The 27,565-nt window shown below is 42.3% G+C and overlaps 2 protein-coding genes across 3 annotated transcripts in view; one reads left to right on the top strand and one right to left on the bottom strand.

Annotated features, from left to right (window-relative positions):
• The window catches only part of QTRT2 (queuine tRNA-ribosyltransferase accessory subunit 2), an 80,256-nt gene extending 79,890 nt beyond the window's left edge, over positions 1–366 (bottom strand). The window contains exon 1 of one of the 2 annotated variants that reach the window (XM_053705835.1): positions 129–366. The gene's annotated coding sequence lies outside the window, so the exon portion shown is untranslated. The remainder of the gene's footprint in view (positions 1–128) is intronic. The other variant, XM_053705836.1, reaches the window with a different exon arrangement.
• CCDC191 (coiled-coil domain containing 191) overlaps positions 263–27,565 on the top strand; it is a 134,995-nt gene continuing 107,692 nt past the window's right edge. Inside the window, exons 1-4 of the mRNA XM_053705833.1 lie at positions 263–572; positions 8,620–8,658; positions 10,306–10,450; positions 10,561–10,692. Coding sequence (XP_053561808.1) covers positions 501–572; positions 8,620–8,658; positions 10,306–10,450; positions 10,561–10,692 — 388 coding nt within the window. The 5' untranslated portion in view covers positions 263–500. The remainder of the gene's footprint in view (positions 573–8,619; positions 8,659–10,305; positions 10,451–10,560; positions 10,693–27,565) is intronic.

Raw genomic sequence — 27,565 nt, 5'->3', positions numbered from 1 at the left:
GGTTTAAAGGGCCTAGATCATGGCAGTTTCCCTGTGAGTCCGCTTGACAAGAGTATGCGCCTCGCCCCCTAATTCATTATTGTCCATTATAACTTTATTATATATCTTGTTTCACTACTAGTACTTACATGTGCAAATACAGCAAGGCTCCAGATTTCTACGCCACTCGAGCTGCTCCAATGAGGATTAATAACGTCATCAATCCGCACCAGTACCTTAGCCAATCACGTTTTACTAATGTAGAGAACAGTGTCAAGTTCAATGCACGTGTTACCATAGAAACACAGAAGACGCTTCCGTTATCCAGCTGACCTCTGGGAATTGTGGTTTTTTTAATTATCCGAAAACGCTTTTTTAAACAATATTTTAGTTTGGATAGAACTACAAGTTCCAGCAGCGCTCGCGACAGAGGGCTATTGCCAGAGTTGTGTTGAGAAACTGGATCAATGATGGTTTGTTAGAATCCGAAATACCAAGAATAATCATAAAGTGTCACCGATATGGAGCGTCCGGGATCCATCAGACCAGAACTTTATCGGTGGAAGAGAACGACCAGAAAACCGATAAGCAAGGTGACTTGACTGGGAGAGATTCAGAGGGACAATAAAATATATAAGGATAGCAATACGATGAGAGGTATAGACAGAAAGTGCGGAGAGGACCAGAGCAGGGAGAGAGACAGGAGCGTTAGAGGTCCAGAGAGAGACAAACAGAATCACACAAGGGAGAGAGGCAGGAGCGTGAGAGGCGCAGAGAGAGACAAACAAAATCACACAAGGGAGAGAGCCAGGAGTGTGAGAGGCGCAGAGAGAGACAAACAAAATCACACAAGGGAGAGAGCCAGGAGTGTGAGAGGCGCAGAGAGAGACAAACAAAATCACACAAGGGAGAGAGCCAGGAGCGTGAGAGGCGCAGAGAGAGACAAACAAAATCACACAAGGGAGAGAGCCAGGAGTGTGAGAGGCGCAGAGAGAGACAAACAAAATCACACAAGGGAGAGAGCCAGGAGCGTGAGAGGCGCAGAGAGAGACAAACAAAATCACACAAGGGAGAGAGCCAGGAGTGTGAGAGGCGCAGAGAGAGACAAACAAAATCACACAAGGGAGAGAGCCAGGAATGTCAGAGGCGCAGAGAGAGACAAACAAAATCACACAAGGGAGAGAGCCAGGAATGTCAGAGGCGCAGAGAGAGACAAACAAAATCACACAAGGAGAGAGCCAGGAGTGTGAGAGGCGCAGAGAGAGACAAAATCACACAAGGGAGAGAGCCAGGAGTGTGAGAGGCGCAGAGAGAGACAAACAAAATCACACAAGGGAGAGAGCCAGGAATGTCAGAGGCGCAGAGAGAGACAAACAAAATCACACAAGGAGAGAGCCAGGAGTGTGAGAGGCGCAGAGAGAGACAAAATCACACAAGGAGAGAGCCAGGAGTGTGAGAGGCGCAGAGAGAGACAAACAAAATCACACAAGGGAGAGAGCCAGGAGTGTGAGAGGCGCAGAGAGAGACAAACAAAATCACACAAGGAGAGAGCCAGGAGTGTGAGAGGCGCAGAGAGAGACAAACAAGATCACATAAGGGAGAGAGCCAGGAGTGTGAAAGGCGCAGAGAGAGACAAAATCACACAAGGAGAGAGCCAGGAGTGTGAGAGGCGCAGAGAGAGACAAACAAAATCACACAAGGAGAGAGCCAGGAGTGTGAGAGGCGCAGAGAGAGACAAACAAAATCACACAAGGGAGAGAGCCAGGAGTGTGAAAGGCGCAGAGAGAGACAAAATCACACAAGGAGAGAGCCAGGAGTGTGAGAGGCGCAGAGAGAGACAAACAAAATCACACAAGGGAGAGAGCCAGGAGTGTGAGAGGCGCAGAGAGAGACAAACAAAATCACACAAGGAGAGAGCCAGGAGTGTGAAAGGCGCAGAGAGAGACAAAATCACACAAGGAGAGAGCCAGGAGTGTGGATGGCGCAGAGAGAGACAAAATCACACAAGGAGAGAGCCAGGAGTGTGAGAGGCGCAGAGAGAGACAAACAAAATCACACAAGGGAGAGAGCCAGGAGTGTGAAAGGCGCAGAGAGAGACAAAATCACACAAGGAGAGAGCCAGGAGTGTGAGAGGCGCAGAGAGAGACAAACAAAATCACACAAGGGAGAGAGCCAGGAGTGTGAGAGGCGCAGAGAGAGACAAACAAAATCACACAAGGAGAGAGCCAGGAGTGTGAGAGGCGCAGAGAGAGACAAACAAAATCACACAAGGAGAGAGCCAGGAGTGTGAGGGGCGCAGAGAGAGACAAATAAAATCACACAAGGAGAGAGCCAGGAGTGTGAGAGGCGCAGAGAGAGACAAACAAAATCACACAAGGGAGAGAGCCAGGAATGTCAGAGGCGCAGAGAGAGAGAAAATCACACAAGGAGAGAGCCAGGAGTGTGAGGGGCGCAGAGAGAGACAAACAAAATCACACAAGGTAGAGAGCCAGGAGTGTGAGAGGCGCAGAGAGAGACAAACAAAATCACACAAGGAGAGAGCCAGGAGTGTGAGGGGCGCAGAGAGAGACAAACAAAATCACACAAGGAGAGAGCCAGGAGTGTGAGAGGCGCAGAGAGAGACAAACAAAATCACACAAGGAGAGAGCCAGGAGTGTGAAAGGCGCAGAGAGAGACAAAATCACACAAGGAGAGAGCCAGGAGTGTGAAAGGCGCAGAGAGAGACAAAATCACACAAGGAGAGAGCCAGGAGTGTGAGAGGCGCAGAGAGAGACAAACAAAATCACACAAGGGAGAGAGCCAGGAGTGTGAAAGGCGCAGAGAAAGACAAAATCACACAAGGAGAGAGCCAGGAGTGTGAGAGGCGCAGAGAGAGACAAAATCACACAAGGGAGAGAGCCAGGAGTGTGAGAGGCGCAGAGAGAGACAAACAAAATCACACAAGGGAGAGAGCCAGGAGTGTGAGAGGCGCAGAGAGAGACAAACAAAATCACACAAGGGAGAGAGCCAGGAGTGTGAGAGGCGCAGAGAGAGACAAACAAAATCACACAAGGAGAGAGCCAGGAGTGTGAGGGGCGCAGAGAGAGACAAACAAAATCACACAAGGAGAGAGCCAGGAGTGTGAGAGGCGCAGAGAGAGACAAACAAAATCACACAAGGGAGAGAGCCAGGAATGTCAGAGGCGCAGAGAGAGAGAAAATCACACAAGGAGAGAGCCAGGAGTGTGAGGGGCGCAGAGAGAGACAAACAAAATCACACAAGGTAGAGAGCCAGGAGTGTGAGAGGCGCAGAGAGAGACAAACAAAATCACACAAGGGAGAGAGCCAGGAATGTCAGAGGCGCAGAGAGAGAGAAAATCACACAAGGAGAGAGCCAGGAGTGTGAGGGGCGCAGAGAGAGACAAACAAAATCACACAAGGTAGAGAGCCAGGAGTGTGAGAGGCGCAGAGAGAGACAAACAAAATCACACAAGGAGAGAGCCAGGAGTGTGAGGGGCGCAGAGAGAGACAAACAAAATCACACAAGGAGAGAGCCAGGAGTGTGAGAGGCGCAGAGAGAGACAAACAAAATCACACAAGGAGAGAGCCAGGAGTGTGAGAGGCGCAGAGAGAGACAAACAAGATCACATAAGGGAGAGAGACAAGATCACATAAGGGAGAGAGACAAACAAGATCACATAAGGGAGAGAGACAAACAAGATCACATAAGGGAGAGAGACAAACAAGATCACATAAGGGAGAGAGACAAATAAGATCACATAAGGGAAAGAGATAAACAAGATCACTTAAGGGAGAGAGACAAATAAGATCACATAAGGGAAAGAGATAAACAAGATCACATAAGGACGAGGGACAAACAAGATCACATAAGGAAGAGAGACAAACAAGATCACAAAAGTGAGAGACAAACAAGATCATCTAAGAGAAAGAGATAAACAAGATCACATAAGTGAGAGAGACAAACAAGATCACATAAGTGAGAGAGGCAAACAAGATCATATAAGGGAAAGAGACAAACAAGATCACATAAGTGAGAGAGACAAACAAGATCATATAAGTGAGAGAGACAAACAAGATCACATAAGGGAAAGAGATAAACAAGATCACATAAGTGAGAGAGACAAACAAGATTATATAAGAGAAAGAGATAAACAAGATCACATAAGGGAAAGAGATAAACAAGATCACATAAGTGAGACAAACAAGATCATATAAGAGAAAGAGATAAACAAGATCACATAAGTGAGAGAGACAAACAAGATCACATAAGTGAGAGAGACAAACAAGATCATATAAGGGAAAGAGATAAACAAGATCACATAAGTGAGAGAGACAAACAACATCATATAAGAGAAAGAGATAAACAAGATCACATAAGTGCGAGAGACAAACAAGATCATATAAGTGAGAGAGACAAACAAGATCACATAAGGGAAATATATAAACAAGATCACATAAGTGAGACAAACAAGATCATATAAGAGAAAGAGATAAACAAGATCACATAAGTGAGAGAGACAAACAAGATCACATAAGTGAGAGAGACAAACAAGATCATATAAGGGAAAGAGATAAACAAGATCACATAAGTGAGAGAGACAAACAACATCATATAAGAGAAAGAGATAAACAAGATCACATAAGTGAGAGAGACAAACAAGATCATATAAGTGAGAGAAACAAACAAGATCACATAAGGGAAAGATATAAACAAGATCACATAAGTGAGAGAGACAAACAAGATCACATAAGGGAAAGAGATAAACAAGATCACATAAGTGAGAAAGACAAACAAGATCATATAAGGGAAAGAGACAAACAAGATCACATAAGTGAGAGAGACAAACAAGATCACATAAGTCAGAGAGACAAGAATATCTAATATGTTTGACCCTTTTTGATTGTCATACAGTGGAGTTAAACACATAGTTAAAGTCAACTGCACTACTGGGAGCTATCTAAACACATCTGGTGAGCCAAATACAAGAGACACATCTATGCAGCCACCGATTACCAGCTAGCTCCCAGTAGTGCATTTCTGTTACTGAGCATACCTAGGAATGCCTTTCAACAAAGGATAAAAAGATTAGAATTGATAATGGAAATAAATTGTATTATTATTTTATTATCGGTTATTTGTAGAGCGCCAACAGATTCCGCAGCGCTATAAACAAAGGGGGAGTACAACAAAACAATTATAGGGTAGAGGGCCCTGCCAAGAGTTGCACTGTTGTAGTCAGCTCTTAAGAAGGTGATCTACAAACAGCTGGACTTTTAGGCTTACATGCTAAGAGGGTTCAGGGGATTGCAGTGGAGGAGAAGAACTGGTATAAAGAAAGGTTAGCGTAGGTTGTATGCGTCCCTGAACAGTAGAGTCTTTAGGGAGCACTTGAAGCTTTTAAAACTAGAAGAGAGTCTTGTGGAGCGAGGCAGAGAGTTCCACAAGATGGGAGCCAGTCTGGAGAAGTCCTGTAAACGGGAGTGTGATGAGGTGACAAGAGAGGAGGAGAGTAGGAGGTCATGAGCAGAGCGAAGGGGATGGGAGGGAGAGTATCTGGAGACAAGGTCTGAGATGTAGGGGGGAGCAGTGCAGTTGAGGGCTTTGTATGTAAGAGTGAGAGTTTTGTGTTTGATCCTAGAGGCAAGAGGAAGCCAGTGAAGGGATTGGCAGAGAGGCGCAGCAGATGAAGAGCGACGTGTAAGGAAGATGAGTCTGGCAGAGGCATTCATTATGGATTGTAAAGGAGCTAGGCGGCAGGTGGGGAGACCAGAGAGGACAGCGTTGCAGTAATCAAGGCGGGAAAGAATGAGAGAGTGGATTAAAATCTTAGTTGTGTCTTGTGTAAGGAAGTGTCTAATTTTAGAGATGTTTTTAAGGTGGAAGCGGCAGGCTGTAGCCAAGGACTGAATGTGAGGAGTGAAGGAAAGATCTGAGTCAAATGTGACCCCGAGACATCGGGCATGCGGGGTAGGGGTAATGATGGAGTTGTTGACAGTTATAGAGATATTGGGGGTGGAGATTTTGGAAGAAGGGGGGAAAATGAGGAGCTCAGTTTTGGAGAGATTTAGCTTGAGGTAGTGAGAGGACATCCAGGAAGTGAGAAAGATGTGAGAAAGACAGTTAGTGACACGGGTTAGCAAGGAAGGAGATAGTTCTGGTGCAGAGAAGTGGATTTGGGTGTCATCGGCATACAAATGATATTGGAAACCGTGGGACTTAATTAGGGAACCTAGTGATGATGTATAGATTGAGAAGAGAAGGGGACCGAGGACAGAGCCTTGCGGTACTCCGACAGAAAGTGGTGACGGGGCAGAGGAGGCCCCAGAGAAGGCTACACTGAAGGTACGGTTTGACAGGTAGGAAGAGAGCCACGAAAGGGCTATGTCACAGATGCCGAAGGACTGGAGGGTTTGGAGCAAAAGAGGGTGGTCGACAGTGTCAAAGGCTGCGGACAGATCAAGGAGGATAAGCAGAGAGAAGTGGCCTTTTGATTTAGCTGTAAGTAGGTCGTTGGTGACCTTAACAATAGCTGTCTCTGTGGAGTGATAGGGACGAAATCCAGATTGCAGCGGGTCAAGAAGGGAGTTTAACGTAAGGAAATGGGATAGGCGTGCATATACTAGTTTTTCGAGAAGCTTTGAAGCAAGAGGGAGGAATGAAATAGGGCGGTAGTTGGATGGGGAGGTAGGATCAAGGGAAGGTTTTTTGAGGATAGGTGTGACCAGCGCATGTTTCATCGATGAGGGAAATGTACCAGTGCTGAGGGAGACAAGGTTGAGGTTGTGCCGGGAATTAGTGATGTTGTGTAGGGACAAGGTGAATAAACCGATGGAGACTGCCCTGACTGAAGGCGCAGAACAAAAACATTCTAAGGCCCCAGCCACATTTAGATTAAAATGAACTATTTCCGACCATAGGGACCAATAAATAACATAGACAACATCTGAAGCTGCATTGTCTGTGACCAAATGTTCTATAAATAAAATATGTCACCTTTTTTGTTATTACCCATAATGCCTACATCAGAGTGATGTCATTTACTAGAGCGTGGGGCAACTTACTATGGGTTACCTGGAGCACTGTCCGTTATATTCAACCATATCTAAAGGAACAGAGACAAGTTCTATTTCATATGAATTAGATACAAAGTTCTGCACTGGAACAGTTAGCATTGCACAGCCTGAGCAGCACGTGGCCCGTCAGCCATTCAAGAGTTACAGTAGCGCACAGTCACCAATTACCAGCAGTTTCCTGCTTGCAATTCCCAGGAGAGGCTTTACCTATGTGTTTCACAAACAGCAATCAAGAGACATAAATTACAAGAATGCTATCTTGTAACAATTTAGAGCATGTTGTTTGTGCATTAGTACAACTAGAGAGACTACAATCTGCTGGGGTGGGGGTGGGGGTTGAAAGCCCTTTTACATAAAAATCTGGTAAAATAAATCTTGACTATATACTGCAATATTGTATTTTTTTATTTTTCTTAACTAAACATTTGTGGGAAATTAAATTTTGAGTTTACTGTCCCTTTAAACTAAACTAATTTTCCTGCCGCACTTCTGACGAGGCCCTAGCGACAAACACTAGCCATTATACGATTGGTTGTGCATCCGCTGACCTCACGAAGGCACGGACCAATCAGATCATGCATTAACGGCCGAGGCAGAAACGCTCCAGAGAGTTCTGTTCTAATCAGAGACTCGGGCGCCACAACCGCCTCTGGGAACCTAACAATGTGTCCCACCTCCCACAACGTGCTTTTAAAGGTTCTCGGACAGAATGCGCGTACGTCAGATAACAGTCCGGTCTGTCCGAGAACCTTTTAAAGCACGTCATGGGGGGTGGGACCAATTTTTAGGTTCCCATAGGTGGTTGCGGCACCTGAGGCTCTGATTAGAACAGAACTGTCTGGAACGTATCTGCACTCGGCCGTTAATGCATGATCTGATTGGTCTGTGTCTCTGTGTGGTCACCGGATGCACAACGAATCGGATAATGATAGGGTTTGTCTTAAAGGGACAGTGTAATGTTAAAATGTCTCCCCTTCAAAATGATCCATTTTACCTGATGGAGCGTATTACATTGTTTACAAATAACCCTTTACCCTTATTTTGTTATTAAAAATAGTTTGTTTTTGTTGTTGTAATTTTTACCTATACGAAAAAGATCAATACTGCAGTAATGGCTACAGAAAAACTGTATAAAAGAGGCAGCAGAAGAAATCATCCCCCACTATTAATTTGTTGTTATAAAGTAAATCAACCAATCCGGAACGCTTATAACTTTTATTGATGAACTGACATATTATTATTATTGGTTATTTGTAGAGCGCCAACAGATTCTGCAGCGCTAACATTATTGCTGGCAACCGATGCATGTGTGAGTCTGACTGTTCACAAGATTTACATGAGCAAATAAAACCCAGTAATGTGAGCACATTAGTAGCCCTCACATTATGGTATCACTGTATTTATGTACCTTCTACAGTAGCCGTCCCTATCATATGCTATAATCTACATATGTCCTCTGAATTCACTGCAGTCAGAAGTAAACATCAGTTACAGTGTAACAATGATATATCACAAGCTAATGTCTGATACTTATTTCCATAGTCATTTTATTTCTTCTTATTTGCAGCCAGTATTTGATTATGATAACGTGGAGCACTGGATCAAGGTACGTTTGTATTATTATTATTACTAATAGACCTTAGTAAGTGATACCGTCATTCACAAGCACATTAAGTTCTATCCTGATTTTGTTGTGTTCCGTTAGACAATTGAGTAGATAAAGAAAGAGTTCCTCACTGGAACTGAACTGGTTATTTTAATAAAATACTAATAACGAGCAGATAACCATTGGAGACTTTAGTTGAAATTTGAGAGAATTTCGCCCCCTTGTGGAATTATTTAGAACAGAATATATTGAGTGATTTAGAGAGAGGATATTTAGACTTGCTAGATTGTGTATATTGAGTAATTCCATTATTTGTACAGTCTTAGCCTAGACAGACAAGGAAAACTGGATTTATTGCACTCAAAAATATCTTAATAACAAAGAACATTCTAATGGTAAAATTACATGGTCTAATTAATTTTCGGTATCGTTTTTGCATAGCTGACCCTTGCTTACTATGGCCAGATTACAAGTGGAGCGATATTTAACGTTCTTGCTCAAGTGTTAACTGCACTAGAAGTAAGATTTTTGTGTGCGTTGGGTTGCCCATCTATTATGATTTAAAAGTAAACTAGTTTCAATCGCGCACTAACCCGACGAGCAGAAAAAGCCGAACTTAGAATAACATAACGTATTCCCCCATAAAAGTCAATGGAGCAAAAAAGTGTGGGGGGGGGGAAACCTAACACCCAACTTGCGCGCAAATCAGATCCATATTCTCATGTGCCCAAAATAAAAATATGAATATTTCACATTCCAATGTTCTTCACATAGCAGAATATTCATAAATACATATTTATCTGATTGGTGACTGTGGAGGCCATTGGAGTACGGTAAACTCATTGTCATGTTCAAGAAACCAGTTTGAGATGATTTGAGCTTTGTGACATGGTGCATTATCCTGCTGGAAGTAGCCATCAGAAGATGGGTACACTGTAGTCCTAAAGGGATGGACATGGTCAGCAACAATGCTCAGGTAGGCCATGGTGTTTAAACGATGCTCAATTGGTTCTAAATGTGCCAAGAAAATATCCCCCACACCATAACACCTTGAAACAAGTAGTGGGTAGCAGTAGAATTGCCGGCCGGTGTTTCTGTGTTCTCTGGAGTTTAGCTTCTGCTGATTCGTATGAAGAGACTTGTTGCTTTGAACCCTCAGCCTTTTCAGTGCAAGTATTATCTACTTTTTGTATTGTATTGATATTGAGATTTTGACACTTTGTATTGTGCAACATTTTCTTTTTTCTTTAAAGCACTGCTATGTGCAGAGTATTTTTTAATAAATAAATGTTATTGAATTATATTCGAGTTCAATCTATTATTTTAGTTCTAAGCGCTGTCACACACCTTTTCTGTGTTAAAGGGTTTTCCTCTATTTAAGTTTTTTTTATATGACAGCAGCTGTTTTTATTTAAGGCAAATAAATTGTTTTCTTTTGCTATATACATATATCTTAACTATTCAGTTGATTTATATACAATCATTTCTAGTGTTTTTTAAGTACAACGTATTTGGCTTCTAATAGGCGCTCTCCTATATCACTTTAAACTGCAGCCTCTTTATCAGATAAATAAATCAGACACATTCTCCGGTCTTTCTGGCACTGATTTTATTTTAAATATATATACTCACTTTTTTTTATTTCAGAGGGTAGAACAGGCCTCAGAGTTTGCTGTATCTGAAGTGTTCTCGCTGAAGCCATCTGCACAACAAGCGCAGAGAGCGAAGGCTGCGGTGCTTGATCTAGAATCTACAGACCAGCTGTTTGATCACAATGACGCGTATAATGAAGGTACAACTAGTTCCTTTGTCCTTCTGTATTCCTTGCTGAAGCATGTTAGATATTTATTGTCAGTGGTATTTATACTATTATATATGGTGTTTATGTTTGTTTGCTGCCAGCCCAGGACCTTCTGAGCGAGTGGATGAGCACAAAACTGAGGCTGGAGATCGCTAGTGAGGAGGAGGATGAGTGTGAAGATATCCGAGCAGAGCCCAGCCCTCCGCAGTTTGTGAAGTACAATAGGTTCGATGGTGAGCAAATCTGAGAGAGGTAGCCACAGGCAGTTATTGGTGCAAGTATATAGATGGCCCGGGCCTGTGGTGCTGTATTATAGCTGTCAGCTATTCTGTTGTATTTGTAGACTGATTTGAGTTTAATAAAATACTAGTTAGCTATAATTGTGTATCAGTAATCTCAGTAATAAGTCAGCAGGGGGTAAATTGTGCACATCTATCTCCCACTGCTAAAAAACCCAGATATACCAGGCATTCAGCCACTCACCAGTTCATTATAGGATGAGCATTTATAGTTGAAAAGGGACAGTAAATACCTTCAGATTTGTATATAAAATGTTTAGTTGTGTACAATAAAACATCTTTATAGTTTCATTTTTTTATTCTGCTATGTTTCATGCAATTTAGCTTTGAAAATTGAGCAATTGTTTTTTAATTTTAAATATTTTTTAAATTAAAAGTTGCAACATAGTGAAAACGGGTACATAGTCCTATATCCAATACAACATTTAGGGATATATAAAAAGAAGAGAATAGTTCAAAGCTATTTAGGAATTATCACAGTTTATAAATAATGTCTGACTTTCTTAAACAGTAAATTTAGTATTGTGTACATATAAAGCTGTTATTGCTCAGGATGTTTCTTATGATATTAGTCCTTTAGTTAAAGGGACAGTGTACTGATAAATTGTCTTTACCTTTATGTGTATCCAATTACTTGTTATGCCAGCTGCATAGTATAAAGTGCAACAAATTGCTCCTTTGTGTTTATTTCTGTATTTGAAATAACTTGTTTTGTTGTTTGAAACCACAACCCATCAAAATGAATTGGGCTTGCAGATATATTATATAGCCTAAATGTATCACTTTCTGTACACACACACACATGCTTTTGTTTCTTTATATTATCTCTGTAAACAAAAGCCCAATACTTAAAACAATTAACATTTTATTACTTTACTTATCTCTTCTACCTTCTACTGCGAGTGTAATTTCTTGTGCTGACTATGTTTACACAGGTTTTCTTTAACCTATACTTAAAGGGACATGAAACCCAATTTTAAACAACTTTCCAATTTAATTCTATGATCTAATCTGCTTCTTTCTTTAGATATCCTTTGTTGAAGAAATAGCAATGCACATGGCTGAGCCAATTACACAAGGCATCTGTGTGCCACCACCAATTAGCAGCTACTAAGCTTATCTAGATATGCTTTTCAACAAAGAATATTAAGAGATTGAAGCAAATTAGATAATAGAAGTATATTGCAAACTTGTTTAAAACTGAATGCTGTATCAAAATAATATAAGAAATAATGTGGGTTTCATGTCCCTTTAAGCATAGAAACTTTCAGTATCGGTAGGGATACCACAGGAAAAATCAGCTATTTTAAATGCTTTATAAAGTAAAACAAGCTATTTGTAAAATATTAAAGGGACATAATACTCATATGCTAAATCCCCTGAAACTGATGCAGTATAACTGTAAAAAGCTGACAGGAAAATATCACCTGAGCATCTCTATGTAAAAAAGGAAGATATTTTACCTCACAATTTCTTCAGCTTACGAAAGTAAGTGCTCAGTGAATAGTTATCCTTCAGCTACTGTCCAGCAGCAGGTTAAAAAAAACAGCCAATCAGCTTCGTCAGTGCTGAGGTCATGCTTTGCTTTACTGTGATCTCATGTGATTTTACTGAATTCTCGCAAAATTTCATAATAAACGTCCTTAACCCCTTGGTGACCAGACAATTTTTCAATTTTCTTACCGTTAAAGTGAATGTCAACTTTCATGATAAAGTGCCCGGTTTTTAAAAAACTATTAAAAACAGGGGCACTTTCCTTCAAGAAAGTTTGCACGGGATTTTACAAATACTTACCTTCTTCTCCTGAAATGCCGTATCGCAAATACCCCGCCTGCAGGTCCTCTGTACTTTGTCAGCAATGAAGAAACTGGCTTCCTCCAATCATGAATTCCACCCCAGGAGTGTCCATCTGGTGAGGCCACGTCGTGATTGGAGGAAGCCGGTTTCGTCATTGCTGTGATTTCTGCTTATTTTTTTTATTCTAAATAAATAATCATTTTTTCCGTAGTGTAGCTTTAAGGGATTGCACAACCATGCTCACACAACCATGAATGCCAAGCCCCCGCTTTTAACAGGAGCAAGACCTTCATAGGGGTACATTTAAGGGCTCCGACAACCATGAATGCTAAGCCCCTGCTTTTAATAGGATCAAGACCTTCATAGGGTTACATTTAGGGCCCACACAACCATGAATGCCAAGCCCCCGCTTTTAACAGGAGCGAGACTTTCATAGGGTTACATTTAAGGGCTCACACAACCAGGAATGCCAAGCCTTTTTAGTAAAATACCATTTTTGCAGAACATTTTTATTACAATATTTAATATGATTAAATACAATTTTTAACTCCATATTTTTATTTCAATATTTCATTTAGTTATTTAATTCAATGTATAAATAATATTTCTTTCATACGATGGTGAGAGTCTACAACATCATTACATGTGGAATTACACTCCAATCCAATAGGAATAATCAAAAACACCCCTAAACACCAGAGCTTTAACCCAATCGCCCAATAGGACGTAGATCTGAGTCATGGTCCCAGTGTACCACATAACGTAGATCTACATTGGACCTGTTTGCAGGCCTTGCAGTTGCTGTTTCTGGGCTGTGGGCATCTGCCTTCTCATGGTAGGAGAATTCTGATCTTGTGCTCGCTTTACCATATGAAGCCAGATTGTCTGATATTTACAGACATTAACACTGTATGTGTCACTGTCTGTAATGATCATTCATTGGTGCTGTTGGCAGGTGTGGGAGGGAAGGCGGAGAGGTGGGTGGACAGCTCAGCACGGGGGGGGGGGGTTCCTACACATGTGGCTAAATTAGTCTCTGATTGGTTAGAGAATCCCTTTCAGCGACATACATTAGCATTTCATAATTCACCTCACTCCATTTTGGAGTAAAAAATTTGATGGTTTATGGGAAAGTGAGAGGGATTAAAGCTCTGGAATGTAGTTTTTTTTTTTTATCCTCCTAGTGACCTGGAGTGTAATCTCACGTACGTTCTCGTGCCCTTTCACTATCTTATGAAAATATCTTTAAAATATAAACGCTATTGATTGCACTTGAGCTATGTAAACGCACAAGAGCGCTAATATTTGTGTGCTAGTCTAGGCCTTATTTGTAAATGCACAAGAGCGCTAATATTTGTGTGCTAGTCTAGTCTAGGCCTTATCTGTGCAGTTTGTTCATATCTTGTGTCTCTAATTTGCACATAACCACTGACTGTGGCACCTATCACAAGGCAATGACGGTCTGGAAGAAAATAAAAGATAAAAACTAAATATTCTGGGCAGTTAATTTGTGTCTCTGTGGTAGTTAAATAATTATTTCAGGCAAATAGTTATTTTAGTATTTTTTCAGCTTTCAAAACCCAGTTAAACGCCTTTTGCCTGATTAGAAGTCAGGTAAATAGTTTTCATAAATTCAAATTATCTCCCAGGCACCCCAAGAAAGTGGCCCCTGCTAGCCAATAGTTGCCCAAACACCCAAGGAAAGTGGCCACTACTAGCTAATAGGCTCCCAGGCAGTCACAGAAAGTGACCCCTGCTCACCACAATGTACCCAAGCACACTGGGAAAGTGCCCCTGCTTGCCAATAGGCTCCTAAGCACCCCTGGAAAGTGCCCCTGCTTGGAAATAAGACATCTAGGCACCCCAGGAAATTGACCCCTTCTAGTCAATAGGTGCCCAGACATCCTGGGAAAGTGGATCCTGTTCAACAAAAGGTGCACAGACACCCTGAGAAAGAGGCCCCTGCTCGCCAAAAGGCACCCAGCACCCCGGGAAAATGGCCCCTGCTCGCCAAAAGGCACCCAGCACCCCGGGAAAATGGCCCCTGCTAGCCAAAAGGTGCCCAGACACCCTGGGACAGTGGCCCCTGTTCAGTAATAGGTGCCGAGGCTCCCTAAGAACGTAGCCTCTGCTTGCCAATAGGCTCCCACGCACCCCAGAAAAGTCTCCCCTGCTGGCCAATAGGCATCCAGCACTCTGGGAAACTGGCCCCTGCTAGCCAATAGGTGTCCAGATACCCAGGCAAAGTGGCCTCTGTTTGGTAATCGGTGCACAGGAGCCCTGTGAAAGTGGCCCCTATAGATGTATAGGTATGTATTTTACATGAACAGTATGTATCAGATATATAAATAGGAAAATATATTCATAATAAAATTTTATATAAATTCTTAAAAATTATTAAACATACAGGCCTAGATTTGGAGTTCGGCGGTAGCCGTCAAAACCAGCGTTAGAGGCTCCTAACGCTGGTTTTGGCCGCCCGCTGGTATTTGGAGTCAGTGATTAAAGGGTCTAACGCTCACTTTTCAGCCGCGACTTTTCCATACCGCAGATCCCCCTACGCCATTTGCGTAGCCTATCTTTTCAATGGGATCTTTCTAACGCTGGTATTTAGAGTCGTTTCTGAAGTGAGCGTTAGAGCTCTAACGACAAAATTCCAGCCGCCTGAAAATAGCAGGAGTTAAGAGCTTTCTGGCTAACGCCGGTTCATAAAGCTCTTAACTACTGTACCCTAAAGTACACTAACACCCATAAACTACCTATGTACCCCTAAACCGAGGCCCCCCCACATCGCCGACACTCGATTAAAATTTTTAACCCCTAATCTGCCGACCGCCACCTACGTTATACTTATGTACCCCTAATCTGCTGCCCCTAACCCCGCCGACCCCTGTATTACATTTATTAACCCCTAACCTGCCCCCCACAACGTCGCCGCCAGCTACTTAAAATAATTAACCCCTAATCTTCCGACCGCAAAGCGCCGCCACCTACGTTATCCCTATGTACCCCTAATCTGCTACCCCTAACACCGCCGACCCCTATATTATATTTATTAACCCCTAATCTGCCCCCCACAACGTCGCCTCCACCTGCCTACACTTATTAACCCCTAATCTGCCGAGCGGACCGCACCGCTACTATAATAAAGTTATTAACCCCTAATCCGCCTCACTAACCCTATCATAAATAGTATTAACCCCTAATCTGCCCTCCCTAACATCGCCGACACCTACCTTCAATTATTAACCCCTAATCTTCCGATCGGAGCTCACCGCTATTCTAATAAATGGATTAACCCCTAAAGCTAAGTCTAACCCTAACACTAACACCCCCCTTAAGTTAAATATAATTTACATCTAACGAAATAAATTAACTCTTATTAAATAAATGATTCCTATTTAAAGCTAAATACTTACCTGTAAAATAAATCCTAATATAGCTACAATATAAATTATAATTATATTATAGCTATTTTAGGATTAATATTTATTTCACAGGCAACTTTGTAATTATTTTAACCAGGTACAATAGCTATTAAATAGTTAAGAACTATTTAATAGTTACCTAGTTAAAATAATAACAAATTTACCTGTAAAATAAATCCTAACCTAAGATATAATTAAACCTAACACTACCCTATCAATAAAATAATTAAATAAACTACCTACAATTACCTACAATTAACCTAACACTACACTATCAATAAATTAATTAAACACAATTCCTACAAATAAATACAATTAAATAAACTAGCTAAAGTACAAAAAATAAAAAAGAACTAAGTTACAGAAAATAAAAAAATATTTACAAACATAAGAAAAATATTACAACAATTTTAAACTAATTACACCTACTCTAAGCCCCCTAATAAAATAACAAAGCCCCCCAAAATAAAAAATTCCCTACCCTATTCTAAATTAAAAAAGTTACAAGCTCTTTTACCTTACCAGCCCTGAACAGGGCCCTTTGCGGGGCATGCCCCAAGAAGTTCAGCTCTTTTGCCTGTAAAAAAAAACATACAATACCCCCCCCCCCAACATTACAACCCACCACCCACATACCCCTAATCTAACCCAAACCCCCCTTAAATAAACCTAACACTAATCCCCTGAAGATCTTCCTACCTTGTCTTCACCATCCAGGTATCACCGATCCGTCCTGGCTCCAAGATCTTCATCCAACCCAAGCGGGGGTTGGCGATCCATAATCCGGTGCTGAAGAGGTCCAGAAGAGGCTCCAAAGTCTTCCTCCTATCCGGCAAGAAGAGGACATCCGGACCGGCAAACATCTTCTCCAAGCGGCATCTTCGATCTTCTTCCATCCGGAGCGAAGCGGCAGGATCCTGAAGACCTCCAGCGCGGAACATCCATCCGGACCGACGACTGAACGACGAATGACTGTTCCTTTAAGGGACGTCATCCAAGATGGCGTCCCTCGAATTCCGATTGGCTGATAGGATTCTATCAGCCAATCGGAATTAAGGTAGGAATTTTCTGATTGGCTGATGGAATCAGCCAATCAGAATCTAGTTCAATCCGATTGGCCGATCCAATCAGCCAATCAGATTGAGCTCGCATTCTATTGGCTGATCGGAACAGCCAATAGAATGCGAGCTCAATCTGATTGGCTGATTGGATCAGCCAATCGGATTGAACTTGATTCTGATTGGCTGATTCCATCAGCCAATCAGAATATTCCTACCTTAATTCCGATTGGCTGATAGAATCCTATCAGCCAATCGGAATTCGAGGGACGCCATCTTGGATGACGTCCCTTAAAGGAACAGTCATTCGTCGTTCAGTCGTCGGTCCGGATGGATGTTCCGCGCTGGAGGTCTTCAGGATCCTGCCGCTTCGCTCCGGATGGAAGACCATAGAAGATGCCGCCTGGATGATGACTTCAATCGGATGGAAGATCCTCTTCTGCCCCGCTTGGATGAAGACTTTGACCGGATCATGGACCTCTTCAGCCCCCCGCTTGGGCTTGGATCAGGACATCGGAGGAGCTCTTCAGGACGGATCGGTGAACCTGGTATGGTGAAGACAAGGTAGGAAGATCTTCAGGGGCTTAGTGTTAGGTTTATTTAAGGGGGGTTTGGGTTAGATTAGGGGTATGTGGGTGGTGGGTTGTAATGTTGGGGGGGGGGTATTGTATTTATTCTTTTACAGGCAAAAGAGCTGAAATTCTTGGGGCATGCCCCGCAAAGGGCCCTGTTCAGGGCTGGTAAGGTAAAAGAGCTTGTAACTTTTTTAATTTAGAATAGGGTAGGGAATTTTTTATTTTGGGGGGCTTTGTTATTTTATTAGGGGGCTTAGAGTAGGTATAATTAGTTTAAAATTGTTGTAATATTTTTATTATGTTTGTAAATATTTTTTTATTTTCTGTAACTTAGTTCTTTTTTATTTTTTGTACTTTAGCTAGTTTATTTAATTGTATTTATTTGTAGGAATTGTGTTTAATTAATTTATTGATAGTGTAGTGTTAGGTTAATTGTAGGTAATTGTAGGTAGTTTATTTAATTATTTTATTGATAGGGTAGTGTTAGGTTTAATTATATCTTAGGTTAGGATTTATTTTACAGGTAACTTTGTTATTATTTTAACTAGGTAACTATTAAATAGTTCTTAACTATTTAATAGCTATTGTACCTGGTTAAAATAATTACAAAGTTGCCTGTAAAATAAATATTAATCCTAAAATAGCTATAATATAATTATAATTTATATTGTAGCTATATTAGGATTTATTTTACAGGTAAGTATTTAGCTTTAAATAGGAATCATTTATTTAATAAGAGTTAATTTATTTCGTTAGATAAAAATTATATTTAACTTAGGGGGGTGTTAGTGTTAGGGTTAGACTTAGCTTTAGGGGTTAATACATTTATTAGAATAGCGGTGAGCTCCGGTCGGCAGATTAGGGGTTAATAATTGAAGTTAGGTGTCGGCGATGTTAGGGAGGGCAGATTAGGGGTTAATACTATTTATGATAGGGTTAGTGAGGCGGGTTAGGGGTTCATAACTTTATTATAGTAGCGCTCAGGTCCGCTCGGCAGATTAGGAGTTAATAAGTGTAGGCAGGTGTCGGCGACGTTGAGGGGGGCAGATTAGGGGTTAATAAATATAATATAGGGGTCGACGATGTTAGGGGCAGCAGATTAGGGGTACATAAGGATAACTTAGGTGGCGGCGGTTTACGGAGCGGCAGATTAGGGGTTAAAAAAAATATGCAGGGGTCAGCGATAGCGGGGGCGGCAGATTAGGGGTTAATAAGTGTAAGGTTAGGGGTGTTTAGACTCGGGGTACATGTTAGAGTGTTAGGTGCAGACGTAGGAAGTGTTCCCCCATAGGAAACAATGGGGCTGCGTTAGGAGCTGAACGCTGCTGTTTTTTTTCAGCTCAAACAGCCCCATTGTTTCCTATGGGGGAAATCGTGCACGAGCACGTTTTTGAGGCCGGCCGCGTCCGTAAGCAACTCTGGTATCGAAAGTTGCATTTGCGGTAAAAATGCTCTACGCTCCTTTTTTGGAGCCTAACGCAGCATTTGTTTGAACTCTCGATACCAGAGTTAATTTTATGGTGCGGCCAGAAAAAAGCCCGCGGAGCGTTAACAGCCCTTTTACCGCCGAACTCCAAATCTAGGCCACAGTGTACTGTAAAATATTCTAAATAATCCATAGAACATATACATTTTAAAGTAAGTTTATTAATTTAAAAAAAATGTATTGGGGGGCGTGTCTCTGGTCAGCACCTTGAATGGTTGCAATATCGGTTGCTCTCAGGGGATCACAGATAATCTGCCTTTTATCCGTGCATAAAAGAACCATCTACCTTGTGTTTCCTGCTAATACAAATCTACAGACCGAGCTGATTTGATTGAACCTACATTTATCGGAGTACTACCTGTGCCAACCGATCTGGAGCATTGAGGCCTAAGGCAGTTTCCACAGAGAAAGGTCCTCAACACCCCCCCCCGGTATCTTGCAAGCCGGGTATACAGTGCTTTGACACTGCTGTTCTAAGTATCTACAGTGGAACTTACTATTGGTCATTTTTTGAGATAAGGGACGTTTCACATTTATCTAAGCATCGTGCATTAAATATTTACTATAGCGTTAGACACTGCGCTGATCCTTAGGGAAATGAAAGCCATGCTGGAGGCCCACTCTAAAGAAATGTGTGCAATGCTTGAAGCAGAATTCACCTCCCTAAAAAATATCTGTGTTACAGCAAAGGGAGAAATGCAGCCTTTACTAAAGGTACCCGGTAAACCTGTTACATGCCCGATCCAAGTTCTCTCTAAACTAGTGCCAAAGCCTCAATACACTGGCCTAGCAGCTAGAATTACCGAGCCGACAATGGAGATAACATATCTAATGGCCGGAGGGCTCAAGGCCAATCTCAGCCTGTAACCCTGAATGATAGGGATCAACCCTCCATAATACTTCCAGAGGCCCCGCAGAACGTAGAAGTTCCCCTGCAACGCCCCTGTCTGGAGGATCACTTACCCGTTAACCCAGCTACACATACAGGTGTGCTGCCCATGCTGCTGGGATCAAGAGGCGATTCGGCGCCTCAATGGATCAAGCAATGCAAATGGAGGAAGAAACAGTTGGCCTCGAGGGTTCCGGTGTTCTACATGGTCATTGGCGGGCAGAGGGGGTCACAAGGCAGGCGACCGGCTCAGCCGGGGGGAGCAGTAGCGGATCAGGCTTCTCCTTCTTCCTGTGATCCAAGAACAGCCCGACTTCCCTATGCAGCAGAGGGCCAGAGGCGGAGGTTTGTGAGTCGACCTGCTTTGGGGAAAAGAACGTTCAGTACACGGATGTGTACCACAACTGGACACTCTCAGCTATGCGGGTGGGTTTGTTCCAATCGCTACTGTGGCCCTGTACATCACCCAGGTGTCTCTAATTTGCATAAGTCCCCCAAGTATCAAGCCTCATTGAACTCTATCCCTGCAGAGAGTTGTGAGGTGCTTCAGAGACGCTCCGGTATCGGCTAATCCTGCGGAGCACTTTCATGCCCAGCTGTTGCACTGCCTAGACTGGCGAGACATTTAATACTTGGACGCTATAACAAATATTCCACTCTAGGTTGGGTCTGCACATAATATCAATTAATTTGGGTTACTGTCTTGCTTATCCACAATGTTTGCAGGGCTTGTATGATAATTTTACCTTTTTCTAAAATGCTATGTATTGTTCTATACCCATCAACCATAGAGCACAGTTGTAAAAAATTACCTAGATCTTTGAATGGAGAAAAATGTATTGTACAAGATTATGCATACATATTCTGTTCCCTTACTACGTCATACTCCTTTTAACTTCAGGCTTTAGAGCGATTGCGTCTTTCATAATTCTCCCCCCCCCCCCACTAGTTTACCTGTTTCATGTGGCCCATGAGTGGCCCCTAAGTAACTGCTACATAATATTTGTTTAAGTGTGTCAGTTGGTCCAAAAGTGACCGGTACAGTAGTTACCACACAACAATATAATATATATAGAAAATATGAGGTTTGTTTGTATTAATATATCTATGAGGTAACAGGCCTGTTTATCCCACGAACGATATTCATTTTGTGAGAGATATGTTCTGTCTACGTGTCTGTACTTGATTTTTGCAATTTATTATGTCTGTTCCTTTCTCCTTTTTACCTCAATAAAAAATTAAAATAAAAAAAAAAAAAATGTATTACTTTTTTAAATATATTATATGAAAAATTTAAATAACCACTTACTAAGTTCTTATGTGTGCTAAATTGAGTATCGCGATTCCCGTTACACATATTTTACATTCCTATGTTCTTCACATAGAAAATAATGTACTTTTTATTATGAAATATGTGTCTTCATAGATATATACTGTATATAAATATATACTGTATATAAATATGTAAATATACTGTATATAAATATGTATTTAAGAAATAAAAGGACATCCTGTAAATGAAGAGCATTGGAATGCTAAATATGTACAGTAAAACACATATAAGCACATAAATACATATGTATATTTGTATATATTTATGTATATATATATATATATATATGTGTGTGTGTGTGCGTGTGCGTGTGCATTGGAGACCTTTACAATTAAGTAGATGAAAACAAGAAAAAAAACATATTTATGCAAAACTGTAAGTATTTCACATTCCAATGTTCTTCACATAGGGTAATATATTTTTATATATATATATAACCAAAATACCATCAGATATATGTAGAAATATGTATTTAGGAATTCATACAATATATTCTTCTATGTGAAAGACATTGGAATGTGAAATATTGATATTTTCTCCAACATAGGTGTGTCCGGTCCACGGCGTCATCCTTACTTGTGGGATATTCTCTTCCCCAACAGGAAATGGCAAAGAGCCCAGCAAAGCTGGTCACATGATCCCTCCTAGGCTCCGCCTACCCCAGTCATTCTCTTTGCCGTTGTACAGGCAACATCTCCACGGAGATGGCTTAGAGTTTTTTAGTGTTTAACTGTAGTTTTTATTATTCAATCAAGAGTTTGTTATTTTAAAATAGTGCTGGTATGTACTATTTACTCAGAAACAGAAAAGAGATGAAGATTTCTGTTTGTATGAGGAAAATGATTTTAGCACCGTAACTAAAATCCATGGCTGTTCCACACAGGACTGTTGAGAGCTATTAACTTCAGTTGGGGGAACAGTGTGCAGTCTCTTGCTGCTTGAGGTATGACACATTCTAACAAGACGATGTAATGCTGGAAGCTGTCATTTTTCCCTATGGGATCCGGTAAGCCATGTTTATTACGATGGTAAATAAGGGCTTCACAAGGGCTTATTAAGATTGTAGACTTTTCTGGGCTAAATCGATTCAGTTTTAAAACATATTTAGCTTTGAGGAATCATTTTATCTGGGTTTATTGATATTATAATATCGGCAGGCACTGTATTAGACACCTTATTTCTCTGGGGCTTTCCCAAAGCATAAGCAGAGCCTCATTTTCGCGCCGGTGTGGCGCACTTGTTTTTGAGAGGCATGGCATGCAGTCGCATGTGAGAGGAGCTCTGATACTTAGAAAAGACTTTCTGAAGGCGTCATTTGGTATCGTATTCCCCTTTGGGCTTGGTTGGGTCTCAGCAAAGCAGATACCAGGGACTGTAAAGGGGTTAAAGTGTTAAAACGGCTCCGGTTCCGTTATTTTAAGGGTTAAAGCTTCCAAATTTGGTGTGCAATACTTTTAAGGCTTTAAGACACTGTGGTGAAAATTTGGTGAATTTTGTACAATTCCTTCATGTTTTTTCGCAATTGCAGTAATAAAGTGTGTTCAGTTTAAAATTTAAAGTGACAGTAACGGTTTTATTTTAAAACGCTTTTTGTACTTTATTATCAAGTTTATGCCTGTTTAACATGTCTGAACTACCAGATAGACTGTGTTCTGAATGTGGGGAAGCCAGAATTCCTGTTCATTTAAATAAATGTGATTTATGTGATAATGACAATGATGCCCAAGATGATTCCTCAAGTGAGGGGAGTAAGCATGGTACTGCATCATTCCCTCCTTCGTCTACACGAGTCTTGCCCACTCAGGAGGCCCCTAGTACATCTAGCGCGCCAATACTGCTTACTATGCAACAATTAACGGCTGTAATGGATAATTCTGTCAAAAACATTTTAGCCAAAATGAACCCTTGTCAGCGTAAGCGTGGCTGCTCTGTTTTAGTTACTGAAGAGCATGACGACGCTGATATTAATATCTCTGAAGGGCCCCTAACCCAATCTGAAGGGGCCAGGGAGGTTTTGTCTGAGGGAGAAATTACTGATTCAGGGAACATTTCTCAACAGGCTGAACCTGATGTAATTGCATTTAAATTTAAGTTGGAACATCTCCGCATTCTGCTTAAGGAGGTATTATCCACTCTGGATGATTGTGAAAAGTTGGTCATCCCAGAGAAACTATGTAAAATGGACAAGTTCCTAGAGGTGCCGGAGCCCCCAGAAGCTTTTCCTATACCCAAGCGGGTGGCGGACATTGTTAATAAAGAATGGGAAAGGCCCGGTATTCCTTTCGTCCCTCCCCCCATATTTAAAAAATTGTTTCCTATGGTCGACCCCAGAAAGGACTTATGGCAGACAGTCCCCAAGGTCGAGGGAGCGGTTTCTACTTTAAACAAACGCACCACTATACCCATAGAGGATAGTTGTGCTTTCAAAGATCCTATGGATAAAAAATTAGAAGGTTTGCTTAAAAAGATGTTTGTTCAGCAGGGTTACCTTCTACAACCAATTTCATGCATTGTCCCTGTCACTACAGCCGCATGTTTCTGGTTTGATGAACTGATAAAGGCGCTCGATAGTGATTCTCCTCCTTATGAGGAGATTATGGACAGAATCAATGCTCTCAAATTGGCTAATTCTTTCGCCCTAGACGCCACTTTGCAATTGGCTAGGTTAGCGGCTAAGAATTCTGGGTTTGCTATTGTGGCGCGCAGAGCGCTTTGGTTGAAATCTTGGTCGGCTGACGCGTCTTCCAAGAACAAGCTACTAAACATTCCTTTCAAGGGGAAAACGCTGTTTGGCCCTGACTTGAAAGAGATTATCTCGGATATCACTGGGGGTAAGGGCCACGCCCTTCCTCAGGATCGGCCTTTCAAGGCGAAAAATAGACCCAATTTTCGTCCCTTTCGTAAAAACGGACCAGCCCAAGGTGCTACGTCCTCTAAGCAAGAGGGTAATACTTCTCAAGCCAAGCCAGCTTGGAGACCAATGCAAGGCTGGAACAAGGGAAAGCAGGCCAAGAAGCCTGCCACTGCTACCAAGACAGCATGAAATATTGGCCCCCGATCCGGGACCGGATCTGGTGGGGGGCAGACTCTCTCTCTTCGCTCAGGCTTGGGCAAGAGATGTTCTGGATCCTTGGGCGCTAGAAATAGTCTCCCAGGGTTATCTTCTGGAATTCAAGGGACTTCCCCCAAGGGGGAGGTTCCACAGGTCTCAGTTGTCTTCAGACCACATAAAAAGACAGGCGTTCTTACATTGTGTAGAAGACCTGTTAAAAATGGGAGTGATTCATCCTGTTCCACTAAGAGAACAAGGGATGGGGTTCTACTCCAATCTGTTCATAGTTCCCAAAAAAGAGGGAACGTTCAGACCAATTTTAGATCTCAAGATCTTAAACAAGTTTCTCAAGGTTCCATCTTTCAAGATGGAAACCATTCGAACTATTCTTCCTTCTATCCAGGAGGGTCAATTCATGACCACGGTGGATTTAAAGGATGCGTATCTACATATTCCTATCCACAAGGAACATCATCGGTTCCTAAGGTTTGCATTCCTGGACAAACATTACCAGTTCGTGGCGCTTCCTTTCGGATTAGCCACTGCTCCAAGGATTTTCACAAAGGTACTAGGCTCCCTTCTAGCGGTGCTAAGACCAAGGGGCATTGCAGTAGTACCTTACCTGGACGACATTCTGATTCAAGCGTCGTCCCTTCCTCAAGCAAAGGCTCACACGGACATTGTCCTGGCCTTTCTCAGGTCTCACGGCTGGAAAGTGAACGTGGAAAAGAGTTCTCTATCCCCGTCAACAAGGGTTCCCTTCTTGGGAACAATTATAGACTCTTTAGAAATGAGGATCTTTCTAACAGAGGCCAGAAAAACAAAACTTCTAGACTCTTGTCGGATACTTCATTCCGTTCCTCTTCCTTCCATAGCTCAGTGCATGGAAGTGATCGGGTTGATGGTAGCGGCGATGGACATAGTTCCTTTTGCGCGCATTCATCTAAGACCATTACAACTGTGCATGCTCAGTCAGTGGAATGGGGACTATACAGACTTGTCTCCGAAGATACAAGTAAATCAGAAGACCAGAGACTCACTCCGTTGGTGGCTGTCCCCGGACAATCTGTCTCAAGGGATGACGTTCCGCAGACCAGAGTGGGTCATTGTCACGACCGACGCCAGTCTGATGGGCTGGGGCGCGGTCTGGGGATCCCTGAAAGCTCAGGGTCTTTGGTCTCGGGAAGAATCTCTTCTACCGATAAATATTCTGGAACTGAGAGCGATATTCAATGCTCTCAAGGCCTGGCCTCGGCTAGCGAGGACCAAGTTCATACGGTTTCAATCAGACAACATGACAACTGTTGCGTACATCAACCATCAGGGGGGAACAAGGAGTTCCCTAGCGATGGAAGAAGTGACCAAAATCATTCTATGGGCGGAGTCTCACTCCTGCCACCTGTCTGCTATCCACATCCCAGGAGTGGAAAATTGGGAAGCGGATTTTCTGAGTCGTCAGACATTGCATCCGGGGGAGTGGGAACTCCATCCGGAAATCTTTGCCCAAGTCACTCACCTGTGGGGCATTCCAGACATGGATCTGATGGCCTCTCGTCAGAACTTCAAAGTTCCTTGCTACGGGGCCAGATCCAGGGATCCCAAGGCGGCTCTAGTGGATGCACTAGTAGCACCTTGGACCTTCAAACTAGCTTATGTGTTCCCGCCATTTCCTCTCATCCCCAGGCTGGTAGCCAGGATCAATCAGGAGAGGGCGTCGGTGATCTTGATAGCTCCTGCGTGGCCACGCAGGACTTGGTATGCAGATCTGGTGAATATGTCATCGGCTCCACCTTGGAAGCTACCTTTGAGACGAGACCTTCTTGTTCAGGGTCCGTTCGAACATCCGAATCTGGTTTCACTCCAGCTGACTGCTTGGAGATTGAACGCTTGATTTTATCGAAGCGAGGATTCTCAGATTCTGTTATCGATACTCTTGTTCAGGCCAGAAAGCCTGTAACTAGAAAAATTTACCACAAAATTTGGAAAAAATATATCTGTTGGTGTGAATCTAAAGGATTCCCTTGGGACAAGGTTAAGATTCCTAGGATTCTATCCTTCCTTCAAGAAGGATTGGAAAAAGGATTATCTGCTAGTTCCCTGAAGGGACAGATTTCTGCCTTGTCGGTATTACTTCACAAAAAGCTGGCAGCTGTGCCAGATGTTCAAGCCTTTGTTCAGGCTCTGGTTAGAATCAAGCCTGTTTACAAACCTTTGACTCCTCCTTGGAGTCTCAATTTAGTTCTTTCAGTTCTTCAGGGGGTTCCGTTTGAACCCTTACATTCCGTTGATATTAAGTTATTATCTTGGAAAGTTTTGTTTTTAGTTGCGATTTCTTCTGCTAGAAGAGTCTCAGAATTATCTGCTCTGCAGTGTTCTCCTCCTTATCTGGTGTTCCATGCAGATAAGGTGGTTTTACGTACTAAACCTGGGTTTCTTCCAAAAGTTGTTTCTAACAAAAACATTAACCAGGAGATTATCGTACCTTCTCTGTGTCCAAAACCAGTTTCAAAGAAGGAACGTTTGTTGCACAATTTGGATGTTGTTCGCGCTCTAAAATTCTATTTAGATGCTACAAAGGATTTTAGACAAACATCTTCCTTGTTTGTTGTTTATTCAGGTAAAAGGAGAGGTCAAAAAGCAACTTCTACCTCTCTCTCTTTTTGGATTAAAAGCATCATCAGATTGGCTTACGAGACTGCCGGACGGCAGCCTCCCGAAAGAATCACAGCTCATTCCACTAGGGCTGTGGCTTCCACATGGGCCTTCAAGAACGAGGCTTCTGTTGATCAGATATGTAGGGCAGCGATTTGGTCTTCACTGCACACTTTTACCAAATTTTACAAGTTTGATACTTTTGCTTCTTCTGAGGCTATTTTTGGGAGAAAGGTTTTGCAAGCCGTGGTGCCTTCCATTTAGGTGACCTGATTTGCTCCCTCCCTTCATCCGTGTCCTAAAGCTTTGGTATTGGTTCCCACAAGTAAGGATGACGCCGTGGACCGGACACACCTATGTTGGAGAAAACAGAATTTATGTTTACCTGATAAATTTCTTTCTCCAACGGTGTGTCCGGTCCACGGCCCGCCCTGGTTTTTTAATCAGGTCTGATAATTTATTTTCTTTAACTACAGTCACCACGGTACCATATGGTTTCTCCTATGCAAATATTCCTCCTTAACGTCGGTCGAATGA

Source organism: Bombina bombina, chromosome 3, assembly GCF_027579735.1.
Source record: "Bombina bombina isolate aBomBom1 chromosome 3, aBomBom1.pri, whole genome shotgun sequence".
In the NCBI taxonomy this organism is placed as follows: domain Eukaryota; kingdom Metazoa; phylum Chordata; class Amphibia; order Anura; family Bombinatoridae; genus Bombina; species Bombina bombina.
The sequence above is the reverse complement of the archived record's forward strand: the minus strand, read 5'-3'. Positions and strand labels throughout refer to the sequence as shown.